Source organism: Schistocerca piceifrons, chromosome 2 (assembly GCF_021461385.2).
Source record: "Schistocerca piceifrons isolate TAMUIC-IGC-003096 chromosome 2, iqSchPice1.1, whole genome shotgun sequence".
NCBI lineage: Eukaryota > Metazoa > Arthropoda > Insecta > Orthoptera > Acrididae > Schistocerca > Schistocerca piceifrons.
The window spans coordinates 720,234,988-720,247,954 of NC_060139.1; the positions used below are offsets into that span (position 1 = coordinate 720,234,988).

The 12,967-nt window shown below is 38.9% G+C and overlaps 1 protein-coding gene across 6 annotated transcripts in view; it reads right to left on the reverse strand.

The window, feature by feature from the left end:
• LOC124774943 (GMP synthase [glutamine-hydrolyzing]) overlaps window positions 1–12,967 on the reverse strand; it is a 181,746-nt gene that overhangs the window by 134,602 nt on the left and 34,177 nt on the right. For 4 of the 6 annotated variants that reach the window (XM_047249644.1, XM_047249642.1, XM_047249645.1 and 1 more), the window contains one exon: window positions 2,794–3,002. In XM_047249644.1, the coding sequence (XP_047105600.1) occupies window positions 2,794–2,981 (188 nt within the window). In that variant the 5' untranslated portion in view covers window positions 2,982–3,002. Of the gene's footprint in view, window positions 1–2,793; window positions 3,003–3,295; window positions 3,515–12,967 lie in introns of those variants that run through there. The other 2 variants (XM_047249641.1, XM_047249640.1) reach the window with 2 other exon arrangements.

Genomic DNA, 12,967 nt, shown 5'->3' on the forward strand with positions numbered 1-12,967 from the left:
TGACTCCTTACCCTCTCCCTTAAAACCCACATCCTTTCGTCTTTCCCTCTCCTTCCCTCTTTCCTGACGAAGCAACCGTTGGTTGCGAAAGCTTGAATTTTGTGTGTATGTTTGTGTTTGTTTGTGTGTCTATCAACTTGCCAGCGCTTTCGTTTGGTAAGTCACATAATCTTTGTTTTTAGATATATTTTTCCCACGTGGAATGTTTTCCTCTATTATATTCATAATGATATTAACACATTTGTGAGCAAAAGAGGGGTATTTCAGAAATATCAAGAAGAATTATAAGTTTTCTTATTGTTTAACAGAAGCAAATATCATAAAATGTTACACAAATCACATCCAGACAAAAGTGCAATGTGTCCTTCATAATATGAACTTTCACGGATGGTAGGAAGGACTGATAGGTGTTGGTGAAAACCCACTACACAGCAACTATACTTGAATCAGAATAATGCAAAATGATTGCTGTCCAGCTTTTTATGGTGCTGTTACCATAGCTCCAACCTGAGAATGATTTTGGTTATGCATCCTGTTCCATTCAACATTGTCAAATCAGGTCCCGAGTTCGAGTCTTGGTCCGGCACACAGTTTTAATCTGCCAGGAAGTTTCACTGTCAAATCACTTTACAACTGCAAGCAGAAGCTGCAGATGATGCTTTCAGCTGGTAAGTTAACAGGTGCTAACCATTTTTGTCGTGTGCTTTGTTCCTCAGAGTGGCGAGTTTACTCTGTGCTACAGAATGTCTCAAGCTTGCAGCAGGAGTGAGCAGAGAAGTATGGTTACTGAATGAAGTTTCAGCGATATGCTCAAGTTTTGCATGGTCAGACACATTAGTTTGTGTGCTCAGTGTGCAAATATTTTGAGGAGATACAATGGCATGGCTGTACTGCCTTGTACTGCCTCCAACGAAGGTAATCAAAAGAACTCCACATGCCTTGAAGATAGAAACATGTCATGAATGTTTGTGACAATAAAAACTGCACAGAACAATAAGGGGCTGTTTCGTCCACGGTACAGACACCTGGCAAAAGCAGGAAGACAGGACAATGACTAATGAAATGGACTCGCTGTTTGTCATCATGTATGTAGATATTACAAGAGAAAAGAATATACAACCATAAAAAACTGAGTTATACTTCATGAGGTACAATTCAGTGGCAGCAAGATTTTTTTATTAATAACTGTCAGAGCCCTTGGTCCCAGGCACAAAAAAATAATGGACACAATACTGTAATGGAGTGAAGCGATATCGTAGCATGGCACTATCAATTTTTAAGTGAAATTGTTAAGCAACCATTTAAAGAAATTGTGTGGCTTGAAGAAACGTGGACAAATGTTGTACATTCTGTAAGAAAAAGACTGGACAGACGGCAGTATATGTGGAAGTGCTGCTTCCCTTGGAAAACGACACAAAGCATTACTGTCTTGCAAGCTGGTTTGTGTTTCAGGTTTTCTGTGAGTGGTGACTATCCTACTTCCATAAATCTTGTTAACGGATACCCCTCCGCACAAATATGACATACTGTATGTACAATGAAGCGATTGGTAGTTACTTATGGAATTTATATTATTTTAATGTTGTTGTTGTATTCTCATGAAGGAAACACCCATTTGAGCACCCCTTTCATATCCAATAGGCCAACTAAACATGAAGCATACAGATAATTGTAAAAGACAGTGCGCACCCAGTTACTTCTGTCAAGATATACAAATAACAGGAAAACGGTGTTATTTTATAAGCAAGAAGGATATTATAATCCTTTATACTGCATGTCAACAGGGTGTGTGAGAAGATAGTACATAACCGCACACCTGTTGCTGCTAGAGCCACACTACACACTCACACACCAGCAAACATCACCCCCTTCCACGTTCAGTTGTGCTTAATCACTTTGTAATTCTGATCCAGGTATAGAACTTCTATGCGGATGATGCCATGTGTGATGGGCACACTTGTCACCAAATAAGAAGAGAATATCAACTGAAATTTCAAATTAAGTTCATGAGCAACAAGATATGTTTGGTATCAAATAATATTATTTAACATTTCTGCTAGTTAATAAAAATAAAGATTGCAAAATTGTGACTATAAACTAAAGTTTGTAAGCAAATACCATTTCATTTGGTCTTTCAAAATAGACAATTGAAATGAAATGTCGTGTGATGAGGGCCTCCCGTCGGGTAGACTGTTCACCTGGTGCAAGTCTTTCGATTTGACGCCACTTCGGCGACTTGCACGTCGATGGGGACGAAATGATGATGATGAGGACAACACAACACCCAGTCCCTGAGTGGAGAAAATCTCCGACCCAGCCGGGAATCAAACCCGGGCCCTCTGGATTGACAGTCTGTCGTGCTAACCACTCAGCTACCGGGGGCGGGCAAAATAGACAATTCATACACCCACATCATTATTTACATAAGAGAACCACTGACGTCAAAAAGAGACTAATATACAAAGTTAGCAGCCATTTTATTCATTGCCACTCGCTTGCTTCTACTTTTCCTTCAAGAACTCAATAACTTACTCGAAATAAAGGCATCACAATCTTGTTTATGGCACTTGGCCTATGTGAGCTATTAAAAATTCTGATAATTCAGCCATTCTTACAGCTGCGTATTTTAAGGAGTATATTTTTCAGTTATACAACTTCAGGAACTACCTGGCTGAATTATTGTGGAAATAAATAATTGTATTTTGATTATATCTGCATTATTTCTATGTTACATTTCTTGATAGTTACTCTAATTTTTCACCCTTTTAACAATACGCTCTAAGTTAATATTACTTGTATCCTTTTTCTTTCAGTGTGAATGCTGGTGTGTCCAATGGCAATATTTCACTCTCAACACAAAGTTCTCGCACTTTACGATCTATCACTTTTCCATATTGTGCTCCTGCATCCAAAATAGCAACACGTTCTTGATTATGGGTCCCATTGGCACGGTAGTGCCCCTCTGGACTTGTGTTGTGCATTTCACTTGATGTCCAGCAGCACTGTGGAAAAATTCAAAGCCATTAGTCCCAGGAAACAAAACACTGAAAATTGGTTGCAAAATAATGACAAAAGGTTCTTTCATTGCCACTCAATTAAGCTAGATTCAATTAAAAATGAGATTCGACGTAACAACAGAGGTACATGTCAGAATCATTCAATTTAGTTAAAGTCATCTTTCCTGCTACGCATGTGAATAGGAAAGCACAACAATAGAACTAAACACATTAGAAAACTATATTTTAAAATTAAGAAACTACAACTCTGAAGAATAATGTTTCCTCTGAAATCTTACATGCAAACACACTTCATTCTTCCTAAGACTGCAGTTGGCAGGTAAACTGATCATGAAATAGTGCTTGACTCCAAGCCACACTATTTTATAAAAATTATTTTACACACACATACATACTCACAAATTGCATTAGCTAGGGCTGTTTTATAAAATTTGTATCTAACACCACTGCCTACACAGACTGCCATCAGGCCTACTGAGTGCCAAGCACTTGCTGTGTGTGTGCGCACACACTGAACTATATTTAGACCAATGAAGGAAGGGAGGGGGTGGAGGGGGAGGGAGGGGTGGAGGGGGAGGGAGGGGGAGAGGGGGAGGGGGGGGAGAGAGAGAGAGAGAGAGAGAGAGAGAGAGAGAGAGAGAGAGAGGTGCTGTCTTTGGTACAGCTGAGCCCCATGTTTTCTCCATGTGGTGGTGGGATGGGGTCAAATGTCAAATTAGTGCGTTTATTGTTTCTATACAATTGGTAGCTTCAAGTGACTAATGTTGTCTTCATTCCAAAACATGTTCATAGTGTTATGTTACATAAAAGCCATTATATCATTGTTATTGTTTAGTAGGAAGATTCATTTGCAGCTGCATTCCTCTTCTCTAAGTGAAGCCCAACAATTATACTGTATAAATTTACTGTCTATATTAAACCAGATTGCAACCTATTCCCACTTACTTCGACTACCTCATGATGTTTCACATGATTGAGAGCCACAAAACTACTCAGGTACAATGTCACTGGCATAATTAATTCACATCACTATGAAACTGTTGCAAATGCAGGCAAACCTGTAGAACACCAAAAGGCAAGAACCAACAGATGACCCTCATCAGAACCAACTGTAACACACTCCCCCAAATCAGTGGAAAGACCCATTAATGTTTGATTATAGCAAAGAAGATCACTGAAAATAGTTACAATCATTAGCAACTGGGATTGTGTATCCAGAAAAGTGTAAGATGAAATGATCGCATGACTAGTAGTAAAAAAGGCATAAGCCAGATCTGTTGCAAGAACCAAAACAAAATGTGATTCATCCTGGAAGGCGGCAGCTTTCTACACTAGATCTACCAGTGTACATCATCAGCTGGGGACCTCTATCGAGTAAGATAAATAGAAGAGTTAAAAATATTTGCACACAAATCACATCCCACACATACAGAAGCTCTTTCAGTCAAGGTCTCACTTACAGAAACAATATGAAATAATTTTAGGTAAGACCATAACTACAGGGTCAAAAACTATGAACTTTGAAGCCTACAGCTGCTAAATTAGCTTTAGAAACTTTTGGTGGATGTAATATGTCACAGACTAATAACCTTCCACCACTTTCTGTGCTGCAACTACCTTCCTTTCAGTGACCACTGACTGTTGTTGTCACAGATCATCTTGGAGGCGCACTTTAATCCTCAGAAGCTCATGCACACGGTACAAAGAAATGTGGATAATTTTCTCCAAGCACTCCTGATATTTCTCAAAATCAATTATCCCCTTTCCACACTGAAGAGAAATTGTGCTGCTGGGCTGCTTTCCACAATTTTTCTTCTACTGGGACACATCAGACAGCAAATGATCAGGAGCTGTATTATAACTTAAATGAACTTCAGCTTGAGGCTACAACGTATATATAGGGTGCCTGAGAAGAAACAGTCAATATTCAGGGATTTGACAGGAACAATCATTCAAACCAAAGTGTGCTCTAAAATGCACACCTAAGGAACTATGAGTACTTTCTCAGTAAAAAAGACATGTTACACAGTAACGAGGATGAACAAGTCCTCACAGCACCTAAGGTATGCATTTTAGAGTCCATGTTTACTAGACTTCTATGCTCCGTATGATGGTTTCTACCATATCCCTGCATACTGACCATTCCTCCTGGAACACCCTCTATAGACAGAACTAAACAAACCTAAATTACGATCATCCATATGGGGATCTAACTGCCAAACATTCCCTCCCTTCACATTTAATATTAAAAATTACCAATGTTATCCACTTTGTCGTAATTAGTAAAATTTACCTTCAGCCACAATTTTTTATTCTCATACAATGCATTTCAAAACATAGCACACACTTATATGTTTTGGTCATTTCTGTATCCATTGAAAAAACATCCTTCCATTGCTACTACTTTTCACATCAATTTAAAATGTACACTGAAGATATCTTAATGTATGGCTGATAGTAAACTTAATGCGAAGAATTACAACTAGATTCTTAAGACTCTTTAGATGCACAACACTTAAACATGAGTGGATTTTTTTCAGTAGTGATGACCTGTATCACAGATAAATTGCATAACAAACTGCTGCCATGCTTTTTCTGTTGCTGTTGGTTTAGAATCAAACTTTTACTGTCAGCTTGTTCCAAAGAGATTTCATTTTGTAAACAGTCTTTTGTGCTTTTGTCTTGTTTCAAAATATCCCCAAGAAACTGCTAAACCACTGATAGTTCTTTTTTTCACTAAACTTCTCTTTATATTTTTAGAAAGTGTAGATACATTCTTGTGTCTCCCAAAAAATTGGAGTTCTTACTTCTTGTGTGTTAAATTCTGAAGGTATTCTTGTACCGTTTGTGATATCGAATGCCACATATACATAACTGCTAACTAATGTAAATTATTCCAATGAAATGCACCGAAGTGTGATTGGAAATGTGAAAGCTTTTACTTGTTTTGCTGATGTAATAGGCAGGGCAGCATTGCAACACTCTCTAAATATGCCATTGTTTACTTGGGCAGTAGCTGTAACCCGTGATCTAGGGAGTAGCATCTTTGATTAATAATCAAAATGTCTCGGGTCCTCAATTCGTCCCAGCCAAAGCTTAAATTTTGAATAAAATCATCATCAAAAGGTGGAAAAGGACTTTCGGCATGAAGAGCCACCCTCATTCTGCCCATGTTCTTGTCAAAGAGAGTGGGTGTCCGGACAGAGTTTCAGGTCAACTTCTTGCCACTGGGGTGGGAAACTGATGCTAAAAGGTGGAAGAATCACCAATGATCAACAGCATGAAGATGCAGAAGGTAATACAAACTACTGCATTAAAAGAACAAAATTTGCATCCACAGGACATGTGACGATCTCGACGCTAGCAAAAAAATCCACATTAGTCACCCATTTGGATCTCTGAGGGTAACTGCCAAGGAGGAGTGACCACAAGAACATGACTGAGTAGCCGGCAAATGAGTCAGCGCATGGAATGTCAATGGTGAGTAGCTAGAAAATCTGAAATGGGATACGCAAAGGCTCAATCTAGATATAGTGGGGGCCACTGAAGTGAAATGGAAAGATAAGGCACAGTAAATGCTACAACAGGAATAGGATTCATTGTGAACAGGGCAGTAGGGCAGAGAGTGAGCTACTGTGAACAGTATTATTCTCCTCAGACTCAGCAGGAAACCAATGTCAACAACAATGGTTCAGGTATACATGCCGACATCACAAGCAGAAGATGAAGAAATAGAGAACATGTATGACAATATCTAATGCATAATCCACTACATAAAGGGAGATAAAAATCTAATAAACTTGGATGACGAACATGGTGATATGAGAAAGAAAAGAGGTGGTGCTATACTAGGAAAATGCCTGGAGACATGGGTAGATTTCAGATGGATTATATCATGGTCAGATAGAAAAATCTAAACAGATACTGACACTACACGGGCTGCAATAACAAATACTACAGTGGGCAGTTCGATTGAAGAGGAATGGACACCTATAAAATGACAATCACTAAAGTTGGACATTCAAATGTAGGTTCAAGAAAGATACTGGCAAAAAAACCTTGGGTAACAGAAGAATTACTCTGAGGCACCTTTCAGTGTACCTCATACAGGGGAACCACCCTCATCGCAGGGAGAGTGACAGGTTTTGTTGCATTCATGATGTTCCAGGCAGAGTGTCAACTTGGAGGCTGGCCATCAGGCCTTGCCCTTTCATTCTGTGTATGGTAGGTGACCATTCATGCGGCAGGGTCCAAGCACATGATGGGGACAGAAGTTTGCTAGGTATCAGGAGCTTAAGTGTTAGGCATGTTATGAAGCCCCTTAAGGAAATAGCATTATGGGCTGGAAAGAAGTCCAATGTGTGCTCAGTACATCTACCAAAAGGCCTCATCTGAAACGTGGAGAATGCCTTGCCTACGGCTCTTGAAAGCGCAGGGTGCAGTCTTCCGCAAGTTGTGACTTATGTCGGCACCAATGACATCTGTTGCTTTGGTTCTGAGGCCTTACTCAAGTGGAAAAAGCCGAGCTTACAATCTGTAGCGTTGTATCAGGGTTGATTGGGAACCCAAAACAGAAAGCTCTGAAATATTTAGCAATGCATGGGACATAAATAAAAAAAAAAGACAGATTAGATGCCATAGGAAGAGGAGTTCATTGCAGTTGACAAAAATATTGTCTATCGAGTTCAAAGCTGACTAAACCTGTGAAGCTATCTGGACATGACTAACAAGCCTAGATGAACTCAAGTTAATTATTCGATGTTTTTACCAACCACCTGATTTTGCGTGACAGTTTTGGAGTCATTTAAAGAAAGCCTATGCTCAATAGCGCAGCTCATGCAATATTAGTTGGAGGCAACTTTAACCCACTGAGTATAGAACAGGACGTCTACGGAATCATTGTAGGTGATATGGACAGAGTCTTGTGAATACTATCTTGAGTAGTTAGGTCAACAGCCCACACACAATGGAAATATTTTAGACCTTGTAACTACAAACAAGCCTAACTTTATTGATTAGCAATCATGATGATATCGCGATGATGGTTACTGAGGTTAAAAACTCCATCAAGAAGGCTAATGAGTATTTTTGCTAGTAAGTGCAGACAGGCAGTTGTTACTATCCCACTGAAGACAATGAATGGGCATTATTTAGTTATAATATGACAGGTGTAGAACAATTACAGACCAAGTTTAAACTGATTGTGAAGTGCAGTCTGGAGAAGTATGTGCTGGATAACTAAATTAAGGGCAGAAATGACATCATTAATTGATCATAAAATTCTGAAAATGGTGAGGAAGCAGAGACTGTTGCATTCTTCACTTAAAAAATAAATAAATAAAAATAAAAAAATGCACAAATGATGGCAGGCACGATAGTAGAATTTTGTGAGCCAACAAAAAGATAGACGTATAAAGCGTATAACAACTTCCACCATCATACCTTAGAAAAACATGTTGCCGAGAACACAAGAAAAGTCTGGTCCTACATAAAATCGCCAAGCAGATCAAACAAAGGCTTCTATCGAGTCCAACATTGACCACAACAGAGGACAGCAAAAGGAAAGCAGATTTTTTAAATTTCACTTTTAAGAAATTACTTGCACACGGGGTTCATACTAACGAACTGTTGTTTGACTGCTGCACAGACTCCTGTATGAATCACTCCTGGCTTAGAGAAGCAACTCGAAGAAAGTCACTAGGTCCAGAAAGAAACCCAATTCAGTTTTAGAGACAGTACTCTAGGGTATTGGCCCCTTACTTAGTTTACATTTACCATGAATCTCTCATCCAAAATGAAGTTCCAAGTTACCAGAAAATAGAGCAGGTGACTCCAGTACACACACACACACACACACACACACACACACACACACACACAAAAGTCACATGTAATACACAGTAATAATGGGGGGCTAAAAAAAAATGCAAATTACAGAGGATAACAGAAACCTACAGCTGGCTGGTCACTGGAATAAAAGGTATGAGCCATCCGCTCTGCAACACACAAATCTCCAGCCTGAAAACTCAGGTCAGAATCCAGACTCATCACAAAATTACAAAAGCTTGAACATAGTTGTCTTGTTATCAGCTAAAATATATGTACATCCTACCTAAACTGGATTCTGCCTGTTTATCACAAAACAAAATGCACTCAGTTAAAATTTGGCCTACAGTTTTTCGCAATTCGAATATAATGAATTTCACTGGAATGTAAAAGCTTTAAGTCCACAAATCAGCACGGATTTATAAAGTCTCACTTGTGCGAAATTCAGCTTGTCCTTTTCTCACATATCCTGGGAACCATGGATGAAGGGCAACAGGCAGGTTCTGTATTCCTAGAATTGAAGAAAGCATTTGATACAATGCCCCACTGCAGACTAACAGAGGTCTTAGCATACAGATTATGTTTCCTGACCGGCAAGTGGCTCAAATGCTTAATAAGTAATACAACCCAGAACATTGACTTCAATGGTGAATGTTCATCAGAGACTAGGGTATCTCCAGGAGTGACAAAAGAAAGTGTTGTAGGACCGCTTTTTATTTGCTGTATACATAAATGATTGAATGGACAGCATGAGCAGCAGTGTGTGGTTGCGAACTGATGAAGTAGTGGTGTATGGTAAAGTGTTGTCATTAAGCAACAACAGGATGATACAAGATGACAGACAAAATTTCTAGTTGGTGTGTTGAATGGTTGCTTGCTGTATATAAAGGAAAAATGTAGGGTAATACAAATAATAAGAAAAACAATATCATAGTATTCAAATATAGCATTAATAGTATGCTGTCTCACGGTCTGATTAATTAGATATCTAAGTGTAATGTTGTGAAGTAATATGAAATGGAAAGAGCACATAAGAACAGTAGTGGGGAAGACAGATGTTTGGCTTTGGTTCATTAGGAGAATTTCAGGAAAGTGTAGCTCGTCCAGAAAAGACATACCATACAGAACACTCGTGCAACCCATTCTTGAGTACTGCTGATGTGTATGGGATTCCCACCAGGTCAGATTAAAGGAAAACATCCAAGCCATTCTGAGGTGTGATGCTAAATTTGTTACCGGTAGGTTCAATCAGCACTTAAGTATTACAGAGATGCTTCGCAAACTCAAATGGGAATCCCTAGAGAGAAAATCACATTCCTGTCGCATAACGCTGTTGAGAAAATGCAAAGAACTAGTATTTAAAGCTGACTGAAGAATGATTCTACTATCACCAAGATATATTTTGTGTATGGATCAAGAGAGATTAGGGCTCATACAGAGGCACATAAGTAGTCTCTTTTCCCTTACTCTGTTTGTGGGCAGAACAAGAAAGGAAGTGACTAGCAACGGCACAAAGTACCTTCTGGCACGCATCGGCTGGTGGCCTGGAGAGTACATATGTAGATGAGGATAACCGACAAACAACTGAAGTACAAAAATGCTCAGGGAAATTCAAGAAAAACAGAAATACATCACTTAGAAATGAAATAAACAGGAAGTGCAGGGGAAGCCAAAGCAACGTGGCTGCAGGAAAATGTGAAGAAATCTAAACAGAAATAGTCATCAGAAGGGCTGATTCAGAGTATAGAAAAGTCAAAACAGCTTTTGATGAAATGAAAAGCAAGGGTGTCAACACTGAAAGTGCAATGGGAATGACACTCTTCAACATGGCAGGGAGATCAGATATGACATGATTAACGAAGAAATTAGAATCAATATGGAATACATAGGAGATTCAGTATTAGAGTCAGAGTTAAATGAGCTTTGGATGACAATTTCTGAAATCGTTGGAGAAAGTGGAAACCAAACAACTGTTCAAGATGGTGTTTAGAATACGTAGGTCTTGGAACATACCATCAGGCTTGGAAATACGTCATCGACACATTCTTGAAGACAGCAAGGGCAGATAAGTGCAACAACTATCGCACTATCAACCTAACAGCTCATGCATCTATGTTGCTAAAGAAAAAACACTATACACATGAATAAAAAAGAAAACTGAGGAGGAGTTAGATGATCAGTTTGGCTTAGGAGATGTAAAGGCATCAAAGGTGGTTCTGACATTGCAAAGGACTTTTTGACAATGTTGACTGGTGCAAGATGTTCGAAATCCTGAGCAAAATAGGGTGAAGCAGCAAAGAAATACGTACAAGAACCAAGAGGAGGCAATAAGAAGGGGAAAACGAAGAATAAATTGTTCAGATTAAAAAAGGTGTAAGGCTGGGAAGCATTCTTTCACCCCTAATTTTCAGTCTATACACAGAAGAAGCAATGGCAAAAATAAAAGAAAGGCTCAAAAGTACAATTAAAACTCAGGGTGAAAAGGTATCAACAATAAAACTGGCTGGTGGTATTGCTATTCTCAACGAAAGTGAAGAACAATTACAAAACCTGTTGAATGGCATGAAGTTCAATGAGCACAGAGTATGGATTGAGAGCAAACCAAACACGACAGTAATGAGAATTAGCAGAAATGAGATGGCAATAAACTTAACAACAAAATTTTTAACCACAGAGTACAGGAAATTAAGGAACTCTGCTAACTTGGAAGCAAAAAGCACATACTGGTGGAAGCAAGGATGACATAAAAGCACACTAGCACAAGAAAAGAGGACATTTCTTCCCAAGAAAAGTCTTCTACTATTAAACATTGGCATTAATTTGAGGAAGGATTTTCTAATAATGTACATTTGGGACTCAATTTTGTATGGTAGTGCATCATGGACAATGGGAAACCTACAACAGAAGAGAATCGAAGCATTTGAGACGCAGTGGTGTGGCAGATGAATGTTGAAAATCAGGTGGACTAATAAGATAAGGAATGAGGTGGTTCTCTGCAGAATTGCCCAGTCAGATGATGTAATTTTTTTTCTTTTAAAAAGAACCTCTGCATATCAAATATGTGCATTCATACATGTGGTAGTGATAATTAACTCTGTTTATACAAGAACCGCATCAATGATTTATCAGGATACAAACAGTAGCCCATTTCCTTGCACTGTTTTAATCCATATTCCATTTCTGGCATGAAACAGATAGTCCCACATCTCATCCACAGTAATGAACTGGCACATAAAATTATTTGTATTATTTTTCAAATGGCCTAAAAATGTTGGGGAATTCATTTTCACATTTACTTTTGATCAGAAAAACAATTCAGAATGTATCTTGCACACAGCATTCTCACAGTCGATTCTTCAACTAAAATATGGCATCCACTTTTTTTCTGTTGTACAGATAGCATCAACTGTTCGACATACCTGTAATTCAATACTATACTGTGCACTCTCTTTGTTTTATTTATGGCTATTGTATGATGACAATGACGATGATGACTAATGAGGTTTTCAAGGGCTCTCATAATAATAGGCCAACAGAAGAGATTTGCGAGGAATGTGAACAGAGTGCTGCTTTTGCAAGAAATGACTTATGGAGAACAGTGAACAGAATCAATAAAAGATGATGTAGAACACGCCCAGGTGGAGGTATAGCGGTGAGAGGGACTGTGCAGCACAATGTTTTTCCAGAATAAGAGACGCATCCCGAAACCCCCTTTCTGTCTCTCCATTTGCACTGACACTAGGAGAGAATATCATTAAAAAAAGAAGTCATCAGTACAATGTGAGTGATAAGATCAAACAAAATAGATTTCCTGTATAGGAGAGGGTGGGAGAGAGATTTGGACTTCAGATGTGCCTCCCCCCCCCCCCCCCCCTGCAAAACAAGTGGAGGATGTGTCACCTCCCCACTCCACCCCGTGAGTCATCTACTAAAGTGGATTCTTTACATCAAATGGAAATACTCATTTTCCCTTAGGAAGATTGAAACACAAGCTGCTTTTGTTACACTGTCAGACAGGATCTGTTGCAATTCAGTGTTATATGTGGATACTTTCTGAAAATGTGTTGTGAATAGAGATAGTGGTAAACAAGTCATAAAATAAAATGTCATGCCTGATGCTGTAG